This window comes from Peromyscus californicus, unplaced genomic scaffold (genome assembly GCF_007827085.1).
Source record: "Peromyscus californicus insignis strain IS unplaced genomic scaffold, ASM782708v3 Scaffold_4__1_contigs__length_199733344, whole genome shotgun sequence".
Classification (NCBI taxonomy): Eukaryota; Metazoa; Chordata; class Mammalia; order Rodentia; family Cricetidae; genus Peromyscus; species Peromyscus californicus.
The window spans coordinates 149,550,798-149,571,573 of NW_026294562.1; the positions used below are offsets into that span (position 1 = coordinate 149,550,798).

Sequence of the window (20,776 nt, forward strand, 5' to 3'; positions counted from 1 at the left end):
CCTCATCCACTCTCCTCCCATTCTCTCAGTAGGGAAAAGGCTGATTCTGCAATCACCCAGACTAAAGCCCAAAGACCAGGAGGCAGGGCTGTAGCCAAAGGCTTAGCCATTATATATGGTCCTGTCCGCTAAATAGCAAAGTCTTCAAAACTCTGATGTCCAGAAGCTGCCTGGCCGTCCCCTTACAGCAAGAAGCCTGCAGCAGCTAGTTCCTGCAGAGATGCACTGGAGGTGTGGCCACTGCTGCAGAGAATCCCATCCTGGTGGGAGGGTTTGCATGGTCTTTGCCCTTAAAGGCTCCCCTCAGAAGAAAGACAAGTCCTGTTCTCCCAGGAAGCCCCTGGTGTGATGAGAAGGAAAATGAGTTCCTGGGAGTTATCAAGCAGGTAGGAAAGACATCTCCATCTTTCCAGGGAGTTTCTCATCTGAAAGGAGAGAAGGCCGTGCCCTATTACAGCTGAAGCCCCTGGGCAGCGCTAACCTTTCCGTGAGACTCAAAGGCCTTTAACTGATACCGGCACTAACTATGGCCGTGTTTCAACTGCCCTTCCCAACAACGGCAGGGCTGCTCTCCAGATGCACCCACACAACACTGCCACCCTGATTTATGGTTTTTCTTTTCAGGTGGTAGAAACGTTACTGGTTACCTCCACAGTATGAGGGTCTGGGATAGGGTATGGCATAGCCATCACTGGCTGGGGAGAAATGGGCAAAGGGGGAAACACACCTGCCGGTCCTGCACCCTTGCCCGTCACCAGCCACGTAGCTCTAAACCCTCTCCAGTCCATCAAGATAAAAGACTAATGTGGAGGCCTCAGCGGCAGAAGCACCTTCCAGCTCCTGCCCCAGTCCAAGAGCCCTCCCTGTCATGCTGGGCTCTCCTCACAGCACCAATGTAGGCTGGGATTTGGATTGGGGGTTGACACAGCTTGCAAAGCAAGCAATCTGGCTCCACGTAGCTGGAGCAACAGAGAGGTCCCTACCTTCTGACCCTGGGCATGGATCAAGAGGATATCAGCAAGGTGGTGCCAGCCCCTGCGCCATTACCGCAAAACACAGTTCCAGCTGGAGTAACAAGCCACCCAGAATGAGGCAGCCTGGAAACCTCCCGCAGGAGGGGCCACTTTAGTAAGTGATGCCGTACACCTCTGGGGGACACTTGGCAGGCAGAAAGTGTGTGATAATTGGTATTTTATTCTAATGCATGTTTCCCATGGTCATGATTTTTAAAATATGTATATTTTTCTGTTTTATTGTCTTTATTTTTAGAGACGCCTGGACTCCTTTGAGGAATGAGACAAGCTATAAATAAATTAAAAACGAACATTTCAGAGCTGATGCAGCAATGTGGAGCCTGCTTGTGACAGAATTAATTTCTGCGCTGTGCTGGCTGTTGCAGGAGAGGCAGAAGGATGAGAATGTGATTTCCCAGTTCCCTCACCCTCCCCTGGAAGGATGTCTGCTGCAAGAGGTCCTAGGTCCCCTTTGGTGTGGGAGCTGGGGGAGCAGGATCATTGGTTGCTGTATTTCAAATGCCTCTAGGAAGATCACCCCATCACCGTGGGAGGGACGTGGATCCCTTGGGGATACCACTGCTGCAGACTGGGGGCCCAGGACTGCGGCCCTGCCCCTCTCTGAGTGTGGCAGACAACCGGGGGGGGGCAGCAGGACAGGCAGCTGTGGTGGGGTGAAGACCTGAGGTCCCATTTTCCTGGGCCACACACAGCTCTACAGGATTCCACAATGTCTACGTAGAAGAGGTGGGAAATACCATGGAGAATAGATTTTTCTCTAACTCTGACACAGAGTGGGTGATTCCCTTTGATCTGCTTTAGAAAAAAAATAAATAAATAAAACACAGCTGGTCGGTGGTGGCACACGCTTTTAATCCCAGCCCTCGGGAGGCAGAGCCAGGTGGATCTCTATGGTCAAGGCCAGCCTGGTCTACAGAGTGAGTTCCAGGACAGCCAGAGCTGTTACACAGAGAAACCCTGTCTTGAAAAACCAAATAAAACAAACAAAAAACCCAAAAAACAAACAAACAAAAAAATCAAAAGACAAAGACCAAAGAACACAACACCACCAAATTTTGAGTGTTGAACTATGGGCTGAATGATGTCACATGAAGTCGGAGATTACAGAATGGTGTGTGTCCTGCTTTGCTTTACTTATCAACCTGACACAATCTTTAGTTACCCAGGAAGAGGAAGCCTCCGCTGAAGAACTGTCCTGTGGCCTTCTCCGTGAAAGACTGTCTGGGCTGATGTTTTCTATGAGAGGGCCCAGCCCACTGTGGGCAGCACCATCCGTAGGCTGATGGGCCCATGCTGTGCGAAAATGTTAGCAGAGCATGAGTAGAGAGAGCAGGCTAGGAAACAGCATTGCTCCATGGTTCCTGCTTCAAGCTCTTGCTGGAGTTCCTGCCCTGCCATTGCTATGATGAACTGTGACCTGGAAGTGTAAGCAAAATATATCCTTTCTTTCCCTAGCTTGCTTTTGGTCATGGAGTTTTTAAAGTAGCAAAAAGCAAACTAGAACTGTGTGTGTGTGTGTGTGTGTGTGTGTGTGTGTGTGTATGTGTGTGTGTGTGTGTGTGTGTGTGTGTGAGAGAGAGAGAGAGAGAGAGAGAGAGAGTGAGAGTGAGAGAGAGAGAGAGAGAGAGAGAGAGAGAGAGAGAGAGAGAGAGAGAGAGAGAGAGAGAGATATTGAGATTTCTGATTTCTGGCTTTTCCTGGACTTCCCACCTCTACCTCCCAAGCACTAGGATTGCAAGTGTGTGTCACCACACCCAGCTTGTTAGGGTAAAACTCATTTCATGTGCCCAGTCCTTAAAGGCCACTGTAAAGGTGAAGTCCATCTGCGATGGTACAGATATGGGTGTTTTACAAAGATCCTTTAGGAGCTATTCACTCAATTCAATAACGTTACTTTGTCCTGAGCCAAACTTCGTGCTAGCTTTCCCACGCCCACTGTAAAGAAGATGACAGACCCACCCAAACCAGAGCAGACCCAGCTCTTGGCTCCGGGGCTTTGTCCAAGGAACGCTGCTTGACCTTGTGGGCACCAGTCTGGTACTGTAATACCAGAAGCTTTTCATTTCCTAAGTTGCCATAAATATTTTAGGAGTCAAGTGCTAGGGAGGCACAGCGGCCATTGCTCCCTGGTTAACTCCAGCTCTGCCTCCTGTGGAGGGAAGGCCGAGGGCGAGCACTTAGCTTGTCCTAGTTGCAAGCTGTGCTGGGAGGAAGGGAAATGTGCACGGGAGCTATTTTCCCTTTAGTCTGACGCCAGCAAAGTCAGCAGAGTGTGGAGGAAGGCAGGGGCATGGTACCCTGCTGCTGGAGGCATCAGGAGAAGCGCACTAGGAGGCCCCAGCAGGACTGACTTTGGCTCTCTAACTGAGGACTCTCCTCCTCAGCCAACCTCTGCCAAACCAGGTCAGGGTGCACACAAGTGACCCTCAGTGGCCGCATTGATCGGCAGAAGAAAGAACAGGTAACGAAGGAGAGGCGCTGGAGAAAGAAGGGGACCAGGAGCTGGGTGTGGAGGTGCACACCTGGAACCCCAGAACCCAGAAGGTGGAAGTGAGAGGGTCAGGATTCACGACCATCCTCAGCTACACTACAAGTTCCAGGCCAGTTGTAAGAAGGTCTCAAAAAGACAAAGATATAAACAAAACAAAACAAAAGCCTCAGGGCTTCCACTGAGGAGTCCAGAGAGAGAAAAGATAGGAAGACAGGCAGTGTGTGGAGTGTGGAGAACAGCTATGCCATGCCCTGTGGACACACGCTTGTCCCGGCCCTCACACGTGGCTGAGTTGATTTCCTGGCCTTTTAATTTTCAAGACACAGCCTGAGACTGTCACATTGCCTGTCTGGGGTCCAGAGCCCTGAGCAGAGCACTGACAGACTGCAATCACATCTGCAGTCTACCTAAGCTCCTTCCACAGCTCCCTGCCCCAGGGGCAAGCCCAGCGCTCTGACACACGACACATGCTCTATGATTTGGTCTCATCCTAGTAAAAGGAAGTTTGAGATGGACTCCACCAGCATGTTCCTCACCTCGAAGTCTTAATGCCTGGCTGTTCCTTCCTCATCCGGGCAAGTCATGCTTACCCTGGGGAACCACTAGGGGCTTCACTTCCAACAGGCATTCCCTGACACTCACCACCTTTAAGACTAGGTCGGGCACAACTCATAACTTTGTGGGCATCCAGAATGCCCCTTCTGGTCTTGTCAATCACCGCACTGTTGCCTGGTGGGCTTCCTCTATACATAACATCTGGCTGGGACTCGTGTGCCTTCTCACCCAGTGCCAGTCAATAAGCGCTTGAAAGAAACCAAGGCACAAGGCCAGTGAGTAACACAAAAGACGGGCATCTGGAACTGACCCTGTGGCTCCAACAAGTGCGTAGCTGATACTCATGGCCAATGTCCCCGAAGACTGTGCAGACCCTGCCCACACCTTCCTCCTGCTCAGGGCTTCAGCAAAGCTCAGCATAGACAGGTGGTGGCATCTTGGCTGGGGCTGACTGCGGGACTCCTCTGTCATTCCTCTGCAAAGTTGGGCATGTGGATGTTCCCATGCCTCTTTTAGCCCCCGCCCCACTTGCTGCCCAAGACACCAGACCTCTTGATGACCTTGTCCGTGAAACCATCACAAAGTGTCAGGAGGAATCATGTCTGCCCCACAGCCTGCCCACAGCGTGTGTATACGACCAGACTGAAAATCCATCCAGCATGCCCAGGCTGGGCCCCATCTCGAAACACAACGCCAGGACTCTTTCATGTTGCCAGGACCCCATGGCTGGCGCCAGGGACGAGAACATGAGATTCCCATTAGCGCAGCCTAATGACCTGTGCCTTGATCCCTGGAAAGAGAAGCAGGGAGTCCAGGAAGACAAACTAACTGAGGGACCTCAACTGAAGCAGGAAGCATGTGCCTGCAGCTGGGGGGGGGGGCCCACCCGACATACCCTCTCAGAAGAGACACCCCAGTCAGGACAAATACGCCAAGCAAACAGCGCTGGGCTCTCGGCACTCTGCTGAGGACAGGGAGCCGCACTCGGGCAGCTGTGCTTTCACACCCTTATGCAACCTTCCAATAGCCTCCTCTCTTTGCCGTTCCCAATCACTGTTCCATATCGAGACCGACTGTGTGTGTGTGTGCGCGCGTGTGTGTGTGCGTGTGTGTGTGTGTGTGTGTGTGTGTGTGTGTGTGCGCGTGTGTGCGTGCACACGCAGGCCAGAGGCCAACCCCAGGTGCCGTTCCTTGGGAGGCACCCACCGTTTAGTTTTGTTTGAGACAGGGTCCTTACACGGGACCTGGGTTTGCCGATTAGGCCGGGCCGGCTGTCCGGCTGTCCTAGGGGACCTCCTGTCTCAGCCTCCGCAGCGCTGGGCTTACAAGCACAGGCCCCCACCTGCTGTTTTTTATGAGTGCTGGGGATCAAACTCAGGTCCTCATGCTTGTGTGTCAAGCTAACGCTTCACTGATGCTCTACACCCCAGCCTCAAGGTTGGCTTTTCAAAGCTTCCACATGAGAAAGAACTTGCCCTTGCCGCCTTTTGGGGCGCACAGTTCGGGGGCTACAGCTCACAATAACTTCTTACATATTTCTGAATGCCTAGAGAGTGTCTCCAAAGAGCTTAACATGAGCAGTGATAGGAAGTGGGTACATTAATGACCTGGTTTGATGTATGCACATTCTGAACACACACTGAAACCTCAACTGTCTCTCATAAATATGTACGATTATTTTATGTTAATCAAAATTTACAGATAAAATGCTTAAAGAGATGGAAATGCTAGCAGCTCTGATTTAATCATCACGCAGGGTGTGCATGCTTGAATCATCATGTAGTAGCCCATACATATGCATAATGAAAATAATCACAATGCTGCCTCCTCACTCCCCTTCAGAGACCAGCCTGTGTTGCTCTGCCTGTCCCTTCAGGCCTCGTGGACAGGTACGGGGCTCTGGGAAGACTTCTTGGCTCCAAGGCCTTTGCTCCTTCTAGTTCTTTCCCCAAATCCTGCTGACCCTGGGTCCCAAAGCCATGGCTTATCTTCCACGAGCCTGAAGCAACAAACAGCACCTGTTGGATGGGCTTCAGCCGGTCAGGAACTAGCCTTGGGACCAGACATCCTAAGATGTTGCAGTTTGGAACCCAGCAAGTAAATACACTTGCCACCTGCCCTCAACTGCACTTACTGAGGCTGCCTTTACTTTGATGCCCACTGTACTTGGAATTCTGGGGACCCAGTGACTCCAAGTTCCTTGCTTTCTCTCCATGGCAGCCATGGTGAGCCACAGTGTTGCTGGGAGAGGGTGCCTCCTAGGGGGAAAAGCCTCCCTACCCATCTTGTTCCTCAGTACCTGTTTCCTTATCACTCACCACGCTGTACACAGGGCAGAGCTATGGAAATACACTAGCTCCAGGCTGGGCAGGCGGGCAGAGCCAACAGAGACAAGGCAGAAGTGGGCCTGGGTCTGGGACACTGACTTCTTTAGATGGTCTGATCTAATGTCTCCATCTCATGGAGTGCCTAGTACCTGCTCGGAGAACCCAGAGGGTCGGGGGTGAAGACGAAGGAAAGACCAGGAACTCCGCCATGCCCATGGCTCTATTCTGAGACAACTGGGTCTTAAGCCTTCCTATGTAGACATACGTATCATTTATGGTAGATGACCTAGCCACTGCTGACTGGACCAGGCTCTGTCTGAGGTATAGCTAGACCTGGTACACGGTGGGAGTAGGGACTACCTGAGCTGCTCACGGCTAAGCATTCCTTGCCATGGATGGTGGCTACCTGGCCCCATCAAGCCCTCCCCCTAGGCAGCACAAATGCCAGGAACATGGACTTATTGTAAGAGTCTATCTAGGAGACACTCCCATCATGTCCTCCATTACTGCTCCCAACTCACCACCCCACACAGCTTCTAAATCACTAATTCTCTCTTCAGCCATATTAATTTGATCAACCTGGACACTGAATTGGTTTGCTTGCTTGCTTGCTTCCTTTTTCTCTCTGGGGCTGAGCCTTTCTTACCAAAATGGGTGTTAACTTGGACAGGTCAGGGAAGCAGAGTGAGTCTGCCAATGGCTACATGTCTACATCCCAATAATGAGTTGTGAAAGCAACCACCATGGGGTAAGTCCATGGAAGAATGAATTAGCATCAGCTCTGAATCAAACTTGGGCCAGTGCCCCATGATCACCTGACCTCAATGAGCCCTCCTCTGGCCAGGAGAATGTACACTGAGTCAACTTCAATAACTAAAATTTTAACTTCTAGAATGTTCTTTGTTTTCTTCCCCTGATAATCTCCTATGTAGCTTTGTTGCTTTTGATTCTTAAAAAAAAAAAACAAAAACCTCTTTAGTCATATCAAACATGCTAACTTCATTATCATTTGGATTTCATTTTTTCAATTTATTATTTCAAGGTATTGAGAGAAAAATTCTTTTATCTGTCTGTCTGTCTGCTGTTGTTGCTAGTTTTGTTTTGAGACAGGGTTTCAAGTAGCCCAGGCTGGCCTTAAACTCACTATGTAGCTGAGGATGACTTTGAACTCATGATCTTCCTGTCTGTACCTCCCAAGTTCTGAGATTACAGGTGTGTGTCCCCATACCCGGCTCTCTTAACGCATTCTGTTGTTTTGTATTTGTGTAGTGTGTGTGTGTGTGTGTGTGTGTGTGTGTGTGTGTGTGTGTGTGTGTGTGTGTGCACATGCCGTGGTACATGTGTAGAGGTTACAGGACAACCTCCAGTGTCAATTCTCAACTTCCACCTTGTCTCTGACAGGGTCTCCTGCTTGCCACTGCATATGGTAATCTAGCAGGCTCACCAGCTCAGGGATTCTCCGGCTGCTGCCTCCCAGCTCAACACAGGGGTAGTCCTGAGATTACAGGCGTGTGCTATTGTGCTTGGCTTTTTGTGGGTTCTGGAAGTCAAACTCAGGTCCTCCCACTGCCACAGCAGGCACTTCACTGAGCAATCTCCACAGCCCTCTCCTATGGGGGCTTTTGGACCTGCTGATTCTCGCTGATGGTGAAGTTTCCCCTGTGGAGTTTAACTTCTTTGTTATTAATTAGCTCACTACCACTCTATTCTGTAAAGTGTTTTTCATATGTGTATCTCTCTAAACCCAGAGGGTTTTATACAGAGGAAAAGGCTAGCTTGGACTTCTGCTCTGTGCAGATAGCTAGCCCTTTCCTTGGCATACCCCAGAGAGTTGACGGCTTCACTGGGGCAGTGACAGCTCCTTCTGACTCTGAAAAAATTTCATGCTCAGAAGAATTGGAAATCTGTTTTGTGATGTTCAATCACACTGTGAACCCAGAGTTTGAATTTGCGTTAATTAAATAAAATCAACCTTGGGTCAGGAGGCAGAGCCAGCAACTAGTTGACAGAAAGTGATCACAGAGAGTCAGAGGGGGTCTGGAAGATGGCTAGAGATGCACAGGAAGTAGTAGGGAGGGACTGAGAGTGTGGCTGTCTCTTTTGGTTTGGCAGAGGAGGACGCTCTCTTTCTGTGATGCCTTCAAAGGGGGAAGTCAGTTACTCCTCAACCTCTCTGAGCTAACAGGTTTTCACCCCAGCCTCTGACTCCCGAGGTAAATGGAACAACCGAGATTCAGTTAAAAACTGTATTTGGTGGCAGCAGCAGCAGGAGACAGATGCAGCTGGATGTGTAAGTCTCCGGCTGCCGCCTGAGATGTGGGCCAGTAACTGCAGAGCCACAGCCACTGGTTGAAACAGCAGTAGCTTCAGGTGTGCTTGTGAGAACAACGGGAACCCTTGCTATTCATTTACTCTCTGCTGCCCGTCAAGAACGATCTCATCTTTCTTTCTCACTGGTGTGTACAATAGGTAGTGTAGAACCCTGCACACGGCAGGCTCCCACACATTTGCTTAACTGAATTACAAATGCTGATTTCTGGGCTGGCAAAAGGGTTCAATGGTTAAGAGCATGTACTGCTCTTTAAGAGGACCCCAGTTTGGTTCCTACCAGCCACAACCAGCAGGTCACAACTGCCTGTAACTCCAACTCCAGGGAGATCCATGCCTCTGGTTTCCAACGGCACCTGCACTCATGTTCACATACCCACACATAAATAGGCATGCTTAAAACCAGCAAAAAGGAATTTTTTTTTCTGCGATAAGGTTTCTCTATGTGTATCCCTGGCTGTCCTGAAACTCGCTCTGTAGACCAGGCTGTCCTTGAAGTCATAGAGATCTCCCTGCCTCTGTCTCCCCAGTGCTGGGATTAAAGGCATACAGCATGAATATGTTTTAAAGAACACTGATTTCTGGGAGTTCAGCCACCATAGTCAGTCAAGGGGCCTCTGGCTTCTGTAACCCGCCCATCACCCAGGCCTGATACCCGAGGCTTACAGGCAGGTGCACTCACTGGAGATGGAGGTGTAGACAGCGAAGGCCCTGAGGCTGGTCATCTCCTTCCTGCGCGTCATCTCCACCCTTGAGCAGAAGATGTTCTCCCACGCATACAGCTTGAGCAGCTTGATGCCCCGGAGCATCTCATTGGTCTGTTTCAGCCTCTCATTAGAATATTCCTGGGGGCAGGAGTGGTGGTGTTGGTGTCTTAGAGGGGAGAGGCCCTGTGGCCATAGCTCAGCCCAGGAGAAGGCACCAAATCCATATCCTTGCCATCTGCCCAGCTCTTGCCCTACAAATATGTTCCTGGCCAGTCTGTTAAGCGCATTTCATAGAAACTGGGACCTGGACCGTGAGTGTACGGAAGAGGCTACTAAGATGAGGGCCAGGGAGGTAGACATGGGGAAAGGCAGAGATGGAACACGCACATCCTGGGACACTCACCAAGGTGCTCCGTTGTGCCTGGGAGAGCTTGGTGGCCACAAAGTACTGTACAGGAGCCAGCAGGATGATGACAGCTGCGCCAATCAAGGCACTGACCCCCAAGATGTAGTAGAGAAGGATCACGCCCACAATGATCTGGAGAATGTGACGGGAGATGAACTCTTTGCTCCAGGGCTGCCTCGTCAGAGGGCATTGGCACCGTCCCCACCATCAGTTCCTTAGAGTGGGAAGTTTTCAAATGCCTTGGGGATGGAGTAGGGCGCAGGACTAGGCATGGGAAAGCAATATACTGGGTACACACAGAGTTGAGACTCTGCACTGGTAACCAAGGGCATTTACCAGAAAGCTAGCTGAAGGACTCATTTCCTCTCTAAGTCTGCTTTCCCAAGGAGTGTCTGAGAATTGAGATGAGACAGAACCATTTATTCTATTTGCTGAGATTGATGTCTCACTCAAAATAAGCTACCCGTGAGCAAAGGGGCAAAATTGTGGCATCCATGCCAGGCAGAACTGCACAGGCGCTGGGAATGGGCTGTGCACTAATGGTCCTGGTGGCTTGCCTTTTAATTTTTGTTTTGTTTTGTTTTTTTTTTAACAAAAGTCGGAGTCTCATATATCCCAGACTGGCCTTGAACAGGCAGTGTAGCTGGAGATGGCCTTGGAGGTCTGATCCTCCTGCCTCCACCCACCTGAGTACTAGGATCACAGTATGCTAGGCAAGCACTCCACCAGCTGAAGTACATCGCCACCCACCCCAACCCCTTTTGTGCTACTGGGGATTGAACTCGGGGCCTCTCACACGCCAGGCAAGTGCTCCATCACTGAGCTATCCAGGCATGTTCTCCTGTTCCCTTCCACTCGACCCATTAAAAAGAAAAAAAAAATTTTGAGACAGGGTCTCACTAAGTTATCTGTGTAGGGATCAGGTGCCGAATCACTCTGTAACCCAGGCTAGCCCTTCACCTGTAATCCTCTTGACTCAGTCTCCCAAGTAGCTGGGACGACAGGTCTCGTTTCTGTTGTTTTGAAACAGTCTTGTGACACAGCCTGGGCTTCCCTGGGACTTGAGAGTCCTGCTCAGTTCCTCAAGTGCTGGGATTGCAGGTGTAAGCCACCACCCCTGAGTCTGGTGTCTTTCCATTTTGATGGAGCCTAACAGGCTTCCTTTGAAATAAGAACTCAGTGTGCTTCTAGTGGTGCCTCCTTATGACTATTCATGAGAAATGTAAATCTCTCTTGCCTGTCCCCCCCTCCCCCCCAAAGCTCCCAGATAACAGCCTTCCAGGCTGTAGTCAAAGACAAGCACCTTTAACTGCATGGCTTACTCTAGAAGAACAGACGTGCTGGCCTCCTTAGTTGAAAGAGAGAGAAAAGGAAGTCCTCCTGGCTTGGTCCTGCAGTCTGCCAGCCCTGTGCCAATCTGGCATGAGGCTCCCGGCCTCAGTTCTAGGGTGGCGTAGGCGGGGGCACTACACTTTCTATCAATCACAGACAGCCTCCTTCGTTAGCAGGTAACAGGCTGTGAAATGACCCCACCACTGTCCCCTCCCTGTGCTTAACTGACTAAGAGCAGTGGGCAGAGGGCCGCGTTAAGAGATGAGCCTCCTACTCGATAGCTCCACTGACTCTTTCCTGGGAATCCTGCCCGGCACGTCCCTTCATCCTTACACGAGCTGTGCTTGCATGGAGGCAGTCAGGGTTTCTGTCCTTCAGCCACTGGGGTTGTGCCAGACTCTGAGAAAACTTCCAGGGTACCCAGGATTCTTTTTTAGGGGCCTCCAGATACACCTCCACCAACACCAGGGTCTCATTTTGCAGCTCAGCTGGCCTGAAACTTGAGGCAATCCTCCTGCCTCAGACTCCCAAATGCTAGGATCAAAAGTATACACTAGCACTGTCCACCAAAATGTCATTTTTAAAAATGTGTATGATTTTTAAAACAGATTAAAATCCCGGAAGAGGAGTGAATTTCAGTATCATAAAAGGCTCTAAGTGCACTGGGTCACCAGGCTGGCATTGGTTCAGCATGCTGGCCCCAACCCAGTGGGCTCTCCTGCCATGAGGTTAAGATTGTATCATTTGTGTGTGGGGTGGGGGTGGTGGCCAGGAACCAATCCAGAGCTCATGCATGCTAAGCATATATCCCACCACTGAGTCACATCCCAGCCCTCGTTTCTTGTGTGCTGGACAGTTTTGTAAGCATGAAGGCACAGTCTCTGATGAATTAAAAATGACCATCAGTTGAGGATGGTGCTGTGTACTAGAACTCATAGGTACTCAGGAGGCTGAGTCAGAAAATGACAGGAACTCAAGACCTTGGGGCTAGTCTGGGCAACAAAACAAGACCCCAAGTCAAATAACTTCAACAGAATGGCCTTGAACTTGCTCTGTAGTTGAGGATGGCCCTGAGGATCTGATCCTTCTGCCTCCACCAGCATCCCGGATTCATGAGTTGCCGGTGATTGAATCCAGGTACTAAGTAATCATGCTACCAAATGAGCGACATTCCAAATCCCTACCATACAGCTTTTAGTATTTACAAAACTGCTCCTTGTATGACTATTCTGTGGGTCCTTTAAAGTTGGCTGCACTTTCAATGTCCTAATGATACTACCTTCTATGATCACTGAGAGCTGTCCAGATGGCCTGCAGTGCATGGGGCCCTGGGGAAACCAGCAGTACACCACATGGACAGACCCCGGGGGATAGAAGACCCACAGGCAGACACAGAATGGACACAAGCGGTTTGTGTCCTACTGCCTCCCAGCTTCCCCTCCCCTGATACCTACGCCCCCAACACAGGCGCTCCCCCAGCACCATCTGATACCTGGACTGGCATAGCCCAAAGGTTTGGGCATAAGAAGAAAAACCACATGAGCTGGTTTGTGTCGATGGCCACCAGGTTGCAGATCTGCCCAGCAGTCATTTCCCCCATTGACAGGTTGGAGGTGGACAGGTGCATGATTTTATTATAAATCTTGGTCTAGAAAGAAGAGCAGAGTGCTTGACATTTGTCCTCATTACCATCTCCATCACCACCCCAGACCTGGGAGGGGCCAGAGGCCTCTCTGATATCTCTACAGAGCCCTAGCACAGCTCTGCCACAACTTGGCAATGATCGATACCATAGATCAAGTAAGTCGAGAGGCAGGAATCCAAGGCCAAAGCAGCTACTTCCCCAGCAAGCATGACCTCCCTTGGGGACAAGACATAATTAGCTCCTAAATCTTAAAAGCAGGTCTTCGTATCTATTTGCATTCTTGATTTACTGGGGACCGGTGCAGAACACATTTAAGGGACATAAAAATGATGAAGTGAGGATCAGCCCATTTTAGTTGGGTCACCTCACCCCGGGGCAAGTCACGCCATCACAGAGTCTTGGAACAAAGCAAGGGGTCAGCATCAGCAGACCCGGGTCAGTCAGCCTGCACCATCCCTCGAAACCCAGCTACCCTGAAAACTCTCATAGGGCAGCATGGAGGGTAATGGCTGCCTCTGGGCTCAGACCCAAAAGCTCTATGTGCTGGTTGTCAGCGCCATACAGAAAGATTGGATTTTCAAGCTACATGCTCCAGAACAAGGAAGAATTCTGTCCTGTCTTCAATGTCCGCAGGGCGTCTGCTCTGGGACACAATCGCACCACACTTCTGTGGCAAAGCCTTTAATCATCTTTGTGTTGAGCTCAGCTTGCCTGTGTTTGTGGGTCGGGCTTTCGGAAAGCACTGACTCTCTTCTGTGTCTTTCTGGGGTTTATATACAGCAGGGGGGAGGCTGGAAATAATGGCAATGATATTTTTGGACAAATTCATGCACTTTCCATGTACTTCCTGGCTATGTGAAATTAAGCTTTAAAGGCTAACCAGCAACTTTCAATGAAGCACGGGCATGAGTAATCCGTTAAATAAAGCACTGATTCAAATCACAACCAACTGTGCATGCGTGTGTGTGTGTGTGTGTGTGTGTGTGTGTGTGTGTGTGTGTGTAATTCAGGGATTTTGCTTAGTGACTTACATACAGGTTCTCATCTACAATGGCACATTTTCTGTAGGTAACTTTCTGGAAATCTCTTAAAGGAAAGAGATCTTTTATTTTTACTTTGTTTCCATAACGAATGCTATCATTTCCTTTTTGTGGTACATGATTTAATCTCTCTTATTAATGTAAAAGATTCTGTTGGATAAAAAAAATTACAGGCTGGTGTATTAAAAACCCATTTGAGGGCTCTTGTAGAATAATTGGAAAATACTGGGCTGCTGTGTGATTTATGATGTACAAACAGAAAACAGACCCGATGACAAGACTATCCAACCACAAAATCGGTTGTGGTGGCGCAAGCTGGCCTGTCATTGGAGGGACTGGACCCACGGCTGGGGTTCAGAACTGAGCGACAGTTTGGTCCTTCTTAGCTCCGAGTCCCCCGTGAACCTGAGAGGGTCTCGGTGTGTCATGGGTGTGCCCGCCTCTCACATCTGCTGATATTCTCGAGCACACACTGCTTTCTCCATGGAAAGCCACTGAAGCTGGACAGCGTCATTTGCACATCTGCATCGTTAATACAGACTGTCACGATGACTGGAGCTTCCTCTGGTACTGCCTCGGTTTAAGCTGTCCTTTCCTCTTCTGTTCAGCCCCTTTCAGGCCTCGCTTCTGAATGGCTCTCACAGGATCAGCCCGTGTTCCCGAAAATGATCCCAACATCTAATCTTTCTAGAGAACACTTTTGATGGATGAGGCGGCTTTGGGATTTTGTACAGCTTTGTGAAAATCAACAGGGATGGCAGAACTGGTACTTGATCTCACTCTCCTCTTTGCACAAAGAGAATTTCAAGCCAGGGACATGTGGTCTCAGATGAGTGTATAGGGCTGCACTGCTCTGGATGGGTGTGAAACACTGACAGGCGTTTATCCTATGCGACCTGTTCTCATCCAGGATTGTCCATGCAAGCACTGAGCTCAAGTCTCCCTGGAAGCCCTGGGGCTTGGGATGGCTCTTATCACACCATCCTCCACGACGCTGAGTCCTTTCTGGCTTTGACCATCCTGCCAATCAATTCTTAGGCCTATACGTCATGAATCTCTCCTTGGAGACCCTAGATTTGAGAGTTCAAATGGACCTTAGATGTTTTGCTGATCTGTTATGATATGTTTGCCTATCTCAAGCATGCTATCTGCTAGACCTCCAGAATTAGAGAAGGATTCTGAGGCCATGGTCTGTACCTAGCAGGAGAGAATGGGTGATTGACTGGTGATGCCTGCCATTTTCCAGGGTAGAGAAGAACCAACGACTGGGCAGCTGACATCTTATATCAGTCTAGTCCAAGGCAGAACTGGAGCTGCCACGGCTTCCAAGTCCCCATCCCAGCCCCAAGGTACTTTGCACTTCCCGCTCCACAGCCAACTAACCATTGTTCTAAACAAGGGAAGAGCATAAAGAATAAACTCACAGCAGAATTATTCTCATCTACAAGAATGAGTAAAGCAGGCCTGCCGCAAAAGTGGCAAACAGGTGTGACCCCGGTACCTGGATCGCTCCTCTCAGGTTAATCCCGGTTTCGATGGCTACATAGTACGAGGCTTGCAGGAACGTCCTCTGCAGCAGGAGGGCGAGGAACAGAAGCACGGCCAGGACGTAGGCATTGCCAAGGAACTCTTGGGACGAGACGAAGTAAACCCCGAGAAACTGTGTCTGTGGGCGAGAGAAGGCCAGTGGTGGCTGTTGCTGCCAGGAAAGTGGCACAGTCAGCACAGGTCATGCTGTATGGTTGGATTACGGGGGGAAGCTCTGTGTTTGCAAAGCCCGTAGGAGTCTTTGTAAAGAAGCACTCAGGGCGAGGAGCTGGGAGGTCAGCTCAGTTAGTAGAGTACTAGCTGTGCCAGCCTGAGGATCTGAGTCCAGTCCTGGGCACCCAACATAAAAAAGCCGGGCATAGCAGTGTGGAATCCGCACTGGGGAGACAGGGAAGAAGGGTCCCAAGGGCTAGCTGGCCAGCCAGGAGCTGAATCAGTAAGCGCTGGGTTTAGTATGAGATCCTCTCTCAGAAAATAAGAGAATTGATCAGGTGGCTCAGTGGATAAAGAAAAGCCTGGCGACCTGAGTTTGGTCCCTGGAACCCACATAAAGGAGGAAGGCAAAAACCAATTCCAGAAAGTTGTCCTCTGACCTCCACAAGTATCCTGTGGCACACTCACCCACACATACAGCATCACACACACACACACACACACACACACACACACACACACCCCCTAGACTAATAAATCCAGCCAAATCTTCTGCAGCAAAGGCCCCCTCTACCTCTGTCATCTTCCCAGGGCGGGACAGAAGGAGGCTCAGTTCTAACCTGAGGCATACACGACTCTCAGCATCTCTACCTTCATGCCCCTGGAGTTTACTCTGAACGGAATGAGAACAAACAGAGCAGATCACGGCGGAGCCCAGACAGAACAGCTACAGCAAATGGGACGATGTGTTCTCTGCCTCAGAAATGGAATGAACAATCTGCCGAGCAGGAGCCGTGACTTCTGGGCCAGGGTGTGTGTGTGTGTGTGTGTGTGTGTGTGTGTGTGTGTGTGTGTGTGTGTGTGTGTGGCTGGTGCTGACTGTTCCCGGGGGATGATGGGAACGAAGCGCTGACAACAGCTGAGAAGAACGCATGAGGAGCCCCAGTTCCTCGGACTCCCAGGACCTCCTTTTAAGATTAAGTCACCCTCTCTGAACTCCAGCAAGACCCAGATAATAATCAGGGAAAAACACTCTGCCTCTGTGCTAAAGATACCAGGGAACACCAGCATGCCTGTTTCCAAATCCAGCCCCACTGGCTCCCAGGAAACCTTTGAACTTGGTGAGCCATCACCCTCCAGCACAGCCACGTCCATCTTCCCATGAAGACAAAACTCTCACCTTTCTGACACTGTGCCCTGACCGTGGACATCTGGAAGGATGTGGGAGGTGCTGCAGGGCACACAGAGATGGGAACAAAACGAAGACAAACTCAAGATCACGACCTTGGCAGTGATCAGGCCAACAAGGGAAGAGCTCTCTCAGCGAGTCTTTTCTGAGAATCAAGAGTTCCTGAATCTTGGCTTAGGCGCCAAGATGGTGGAAGACCTTACTGTCTAGACTATCTGTGGTGACTTTTCTACCACCTTTGAGGCTCATGGAACTGCCTGGTCCTGCCCACGGCCACCTCTCCGTAGCTCCACAGGAGAAGCGCCGGCCCAGGAGCCAAGGAAGAGGTGTTCTAGGGAAGGCCTTGCTGAGACCCAGAGCTCCCGAGTCTTAGTGACACTAGAGAAACCACCGGAGGGAAGGGTGGAAGGGGGGGGGGAGACATGACTAGAGGCAGCAGCAGCAGCCTTATGGGTTGGAAGGGTGAGAGATAAGACATCAGAAAGCACAGCGCTCCATTCTGCCACTCAGTGAGCAAGGCACCATCTGGGGCCCCGCTTCACACAGTGGAAAGAGTTTCACCATGGCGAAGTGGCCAGCACAAGGCTATGTGCTAGTGAGAGGCAACATGTGAACATGGACCTGTGTGGTGCTAAAACGCTACCCCAGACCCACTGTCCAGATCTCATCGGGCCGTCTGACCTGGAGTCACACTCTGACAGTTGGTGGTCACAAACAGACTTGCAGCTTGTAGCAGATGGAAATATGCCCCTTTGGTTGGCTCTGGGTCAAAAGATGTAGGCACAGTGAGCTGTTTGCAGTTTACTGTTAAACCCAGCATCGTCTCAGAGGCCCAGCTCTGGAGAACAGAAACCATTAGTTTAATCCAAGCACACTGTCAGGATCATCCTTACTAGAGTAACCAAGTAATGCCTGTGCACACAACAGTATTTATTTCTGAATTACACCATGGGTAGGCTGCATAAGCTGTGCAATGCTCAGCCACAGGGACTGTTAGGGACACTGAGATACTCATGGAAACATTATGCAGCCAAGATCCCAGGTCACCATGATGGAGAGCCATGACCTGCTACGTCACAACCACCAGAATAGACTTCGGCTACCGCAAGAACAGGAAAGTCAACTTAGCACGTATGGTGGCCAGATAGGGGTGTTTCCTGTCAAATGCACTTGCCAACATCTGTACATTCTTAAACAAAGCAGCAGGTTCCCCTTTTGTAGTTCAGCCCTCCATCCCCCAGACACACACTCTGTAGGGCCAAAGATCACATTGCTGTAGATAAAGAATGTGTGCTCTGTTAAAACGAGAGTATTGTCGTTAGGTACGTCACTGTCGTTAGGTACGTTGTGGTTAGACATCTTTTTAAGGCAGCTTCAAAGGGGTGGAGCCAGAACACGTAGGTTCTTATGCAGAAGTGGGTACCAAGGCCTGTGGGGCCCTCTGTAGTATCCAGTGCAGCACTCCAGTGGGGGCGGGGGTCAGAAGTTCAGAGTCATCCTTTGCTATGTAGTGAGTTCGGGTCCAGCCTGTGCAACATGAAACCCAGTATCAAAAAAATGAAGAAAGGGAATAAATGGATACCAGGCCAGAGAAGAGACCTAAGAAAGGAGACCCTGCTGAACTCTAGCAAACAAAAGAGGACTCTCTGGGAGGGGGTGAAAGACCCGTGGGAGGAGAGAAGAAACCTGGGCCACCGCTGATGGAAGACAAGGGCTTTGGAAGGCTTTATGCGCTGGACTTGTGTTTTCACAAGCTCTTGGGGAAGTTTTTTTTGGAAGTTGATGCTTAATATTCTTTTTTTTTTTTTTTAAACTAACTACATTTAAATTCATGTATTCTGTGCATGGTCGGGTATACAGGTGCATGTGCGCCACAGTCTACAAGTGAGGTCAGAAGCAGCTTGGGCCGCCAGTTCTTTCCCTCAGCCACGTGTGTTCCAGCTACTGGGCTTGGCAGCAAGCACCTGTACCCACGGAGCCATCTCTCCGGCCGTAGACTATTCTTTTAAATGGATCAGTACATAGGCTCTCCGTGCCCCATGTTCTCATCCGGCAGTGGAGTTCTGCAATGGAGGCCACTGGGAGCACAGAGGACTGATTCCAGAGGGGGTGGGAAAGCAGGAGAGTCAGTGATACGAAAGCAGCCACCTCAGGCACTCTGTGAACATTGTCATGAAGAGGCCACTGACACACTGACATCCCCACACCACAGAACCAGCAAGACATGAACGATCATTGTGTCACCAAGAGTGAGAGCGGCAAATATGGTCACTCAGGGAGGAGGGAGGGGGGAGAGGAGAGGAGAGTAAGAATGAGAGGAAGAGGAGGAGGAGGAAAGAGAGAAAGAAAGAGGATATTACACACACAACCACCAACCATTTTTTTGTAGAATTTGTTTGGAAACACACATAACCAGCCTGCGTGCTCTTCCCACCGTAGCCTAGAAGGGTCAAAGCTTTGGCCTTGGATCCAACCTCAGCTGCTCTTTTTTTCCCGGCTCAGCTGATAGCCCAGGGTGGTGCTGGCAGGTTTCAGATACCAGCCACCCTTCATGAATCCAATTCCATCGCCCTCCAGCCAGCTCAGTGGCATCCCTGGCAGGTGACAGATTGGCGCGGGGGTTGGGCAAGAGAGCGGGGATGGAAAGAAATAGATCCTGGGTCGAGCCCAGATTTCTCTGGGAAGAGAGAGACAGGGGGGCCAGGAGCTTCCGAGCGGGTTCTGTGGGCTACGGACTAAGGAGCAAATCAACATTGCTCATCCTTCTGGACCCCGAAGGCGCTCTGCTCCTTGCCAATTGTGTGTCCGAGAAGAAAAGAGAGGACAGACAGCTGCTGACAGAGTCAACAGTGGGTGCCAGCTCTGCAGACTGGAGCAGGCTGGACATGGGCTGGGCTTCCTCGTCCAGCCAGCCTGAAGCCCTGCAGCTAGCTTCCTTCTTGCCCCAAACCTAACGACCCCAACAACACTGGCTCTTGGATTGAGCTGTGAGGCAAGGCGAGGGAACAAATGACTGAACTAAATGAGCTCTTCCCACATTTTCTGGGCTCTGGTGCCCAAGTGAGAATTAAGCTGCAGTAGGCAACCTTGGGCTGGAGAGCTAGAGAGTGTTCCAGAGGCTGAGGCCTGTGTTTACTCTCAACTCTCGTTTCTATGTCGGAAATTTGCTGATTGCATTTGGGCGGCAGGGAACAAGTATTAAATCTGATAATGCCTGCTGCCACTGAGGCAGAGCCATCTGTCCCAGGGATCTGCGCGCTGATAAGAGCACTCCGTCAGGAAGGCAACAAACCCCAGCCAGCCTGAAGGCTGAGACAGGGAGGCAGGTTCCAGAACAACCTTCTTGGGCCGGGTCTCACCATCTCTGTGGGGTGCTTTCTCCTTAGAAGACTTTCCCCCTTCCCCAAGAAGACTTTTGGGGAAACACAGGAGGATGGTTAGCCAAGAGGATGGGGGCTCTGCCCTGGGTGATTTCCCCATAACATGCAGAATGGAGAAGGTGGAGCATTCTGGGGTTGTCTAAGGCTAGACTAAAGCTGGAGATGTCACTGCTGGAGGCCAAGAAATAATCTCTCGCTCTCTCCTGGTAAAGGCCAGAGGCTCAAAAGGCCAGAAAAGAGACCAATGAGGTGGTTGAGAGGAGAACACATGTGGTAGAAGAGAATTGATTCCAGCAAGCTGTCCTCTGACCCCCACATGCATGACATTTGTGTACACACACACACACACACACACACACACACACACACACACACACACACACACACTGTAATAAAAAAAGGAAAAGTATTTATAGCCAGAAAAGGCCCCTAAAGACATCAAAAGCTAAGTAAGCAAAAAACAAAACAAAACAAAAACCCAAAACACCAAAAACAAAAAAACCAACCAAACGAAACAACCTCCTAATACATAGGAACTGTCCCCACCTGGCTAATCTAATTTATTTATTGAGGTCCTATTGAAATGCCCTTCTCTCGGGGGACAGGGTCTTGCTATGTAACACAGGCTGGCTTCAAACTTG

The 20,776-nt window shown here is 50.3% G+C and overlaps 1 protein-coding gene across 7 annotated transcripts in view; it reads right to left on the reverse strand.

Moving 5' to 3' along the window:
• Abcc8 (ATP binding cassette subfamily C member 8) overlaps positions 1 to 20,776 on the reverse strand; it is a 71,680-nt gene that overhangs the window by 35,137 nt on the left and 15,767 nt on the right. For 4 of the 7 annotated variants that reach the window (XR_008223129.1, XM_052762547.1, XM_052762546.1 and 1 more), the window contains 4 exons: positions 15,367 to 15,531; positions 12,673 to 12,828; positions 9,846 to 9,980; positions 9,418 to 9,580 (listed from right to left, as the gene is read on the reverse strand). Coding sequence is in view for 5 of the 7 variants with exons in the window: in XM_052762547.1 (XP_052618507.1) it covers positions 9,418 to 9,580; positions 9,846 to 9,980; positions 12,673 to 12,828; positions 15,367 to 15,531 (619 nt within the window). In the remaining 2 variants the exon portion in view is untranslated. Of the gene's footprint in view, positions 1 to 9,417; positions 9,581 to 9,845; positions 9,981 to 12,672; positions 12,829 to 15,366; positions 15,532 to 20,776 lie in introns of those variants that run through there. The other 3 variants (XM_052762548.1, XM_052762551.1, XM_052762550.1) reach the window with 3 other exon arrangements.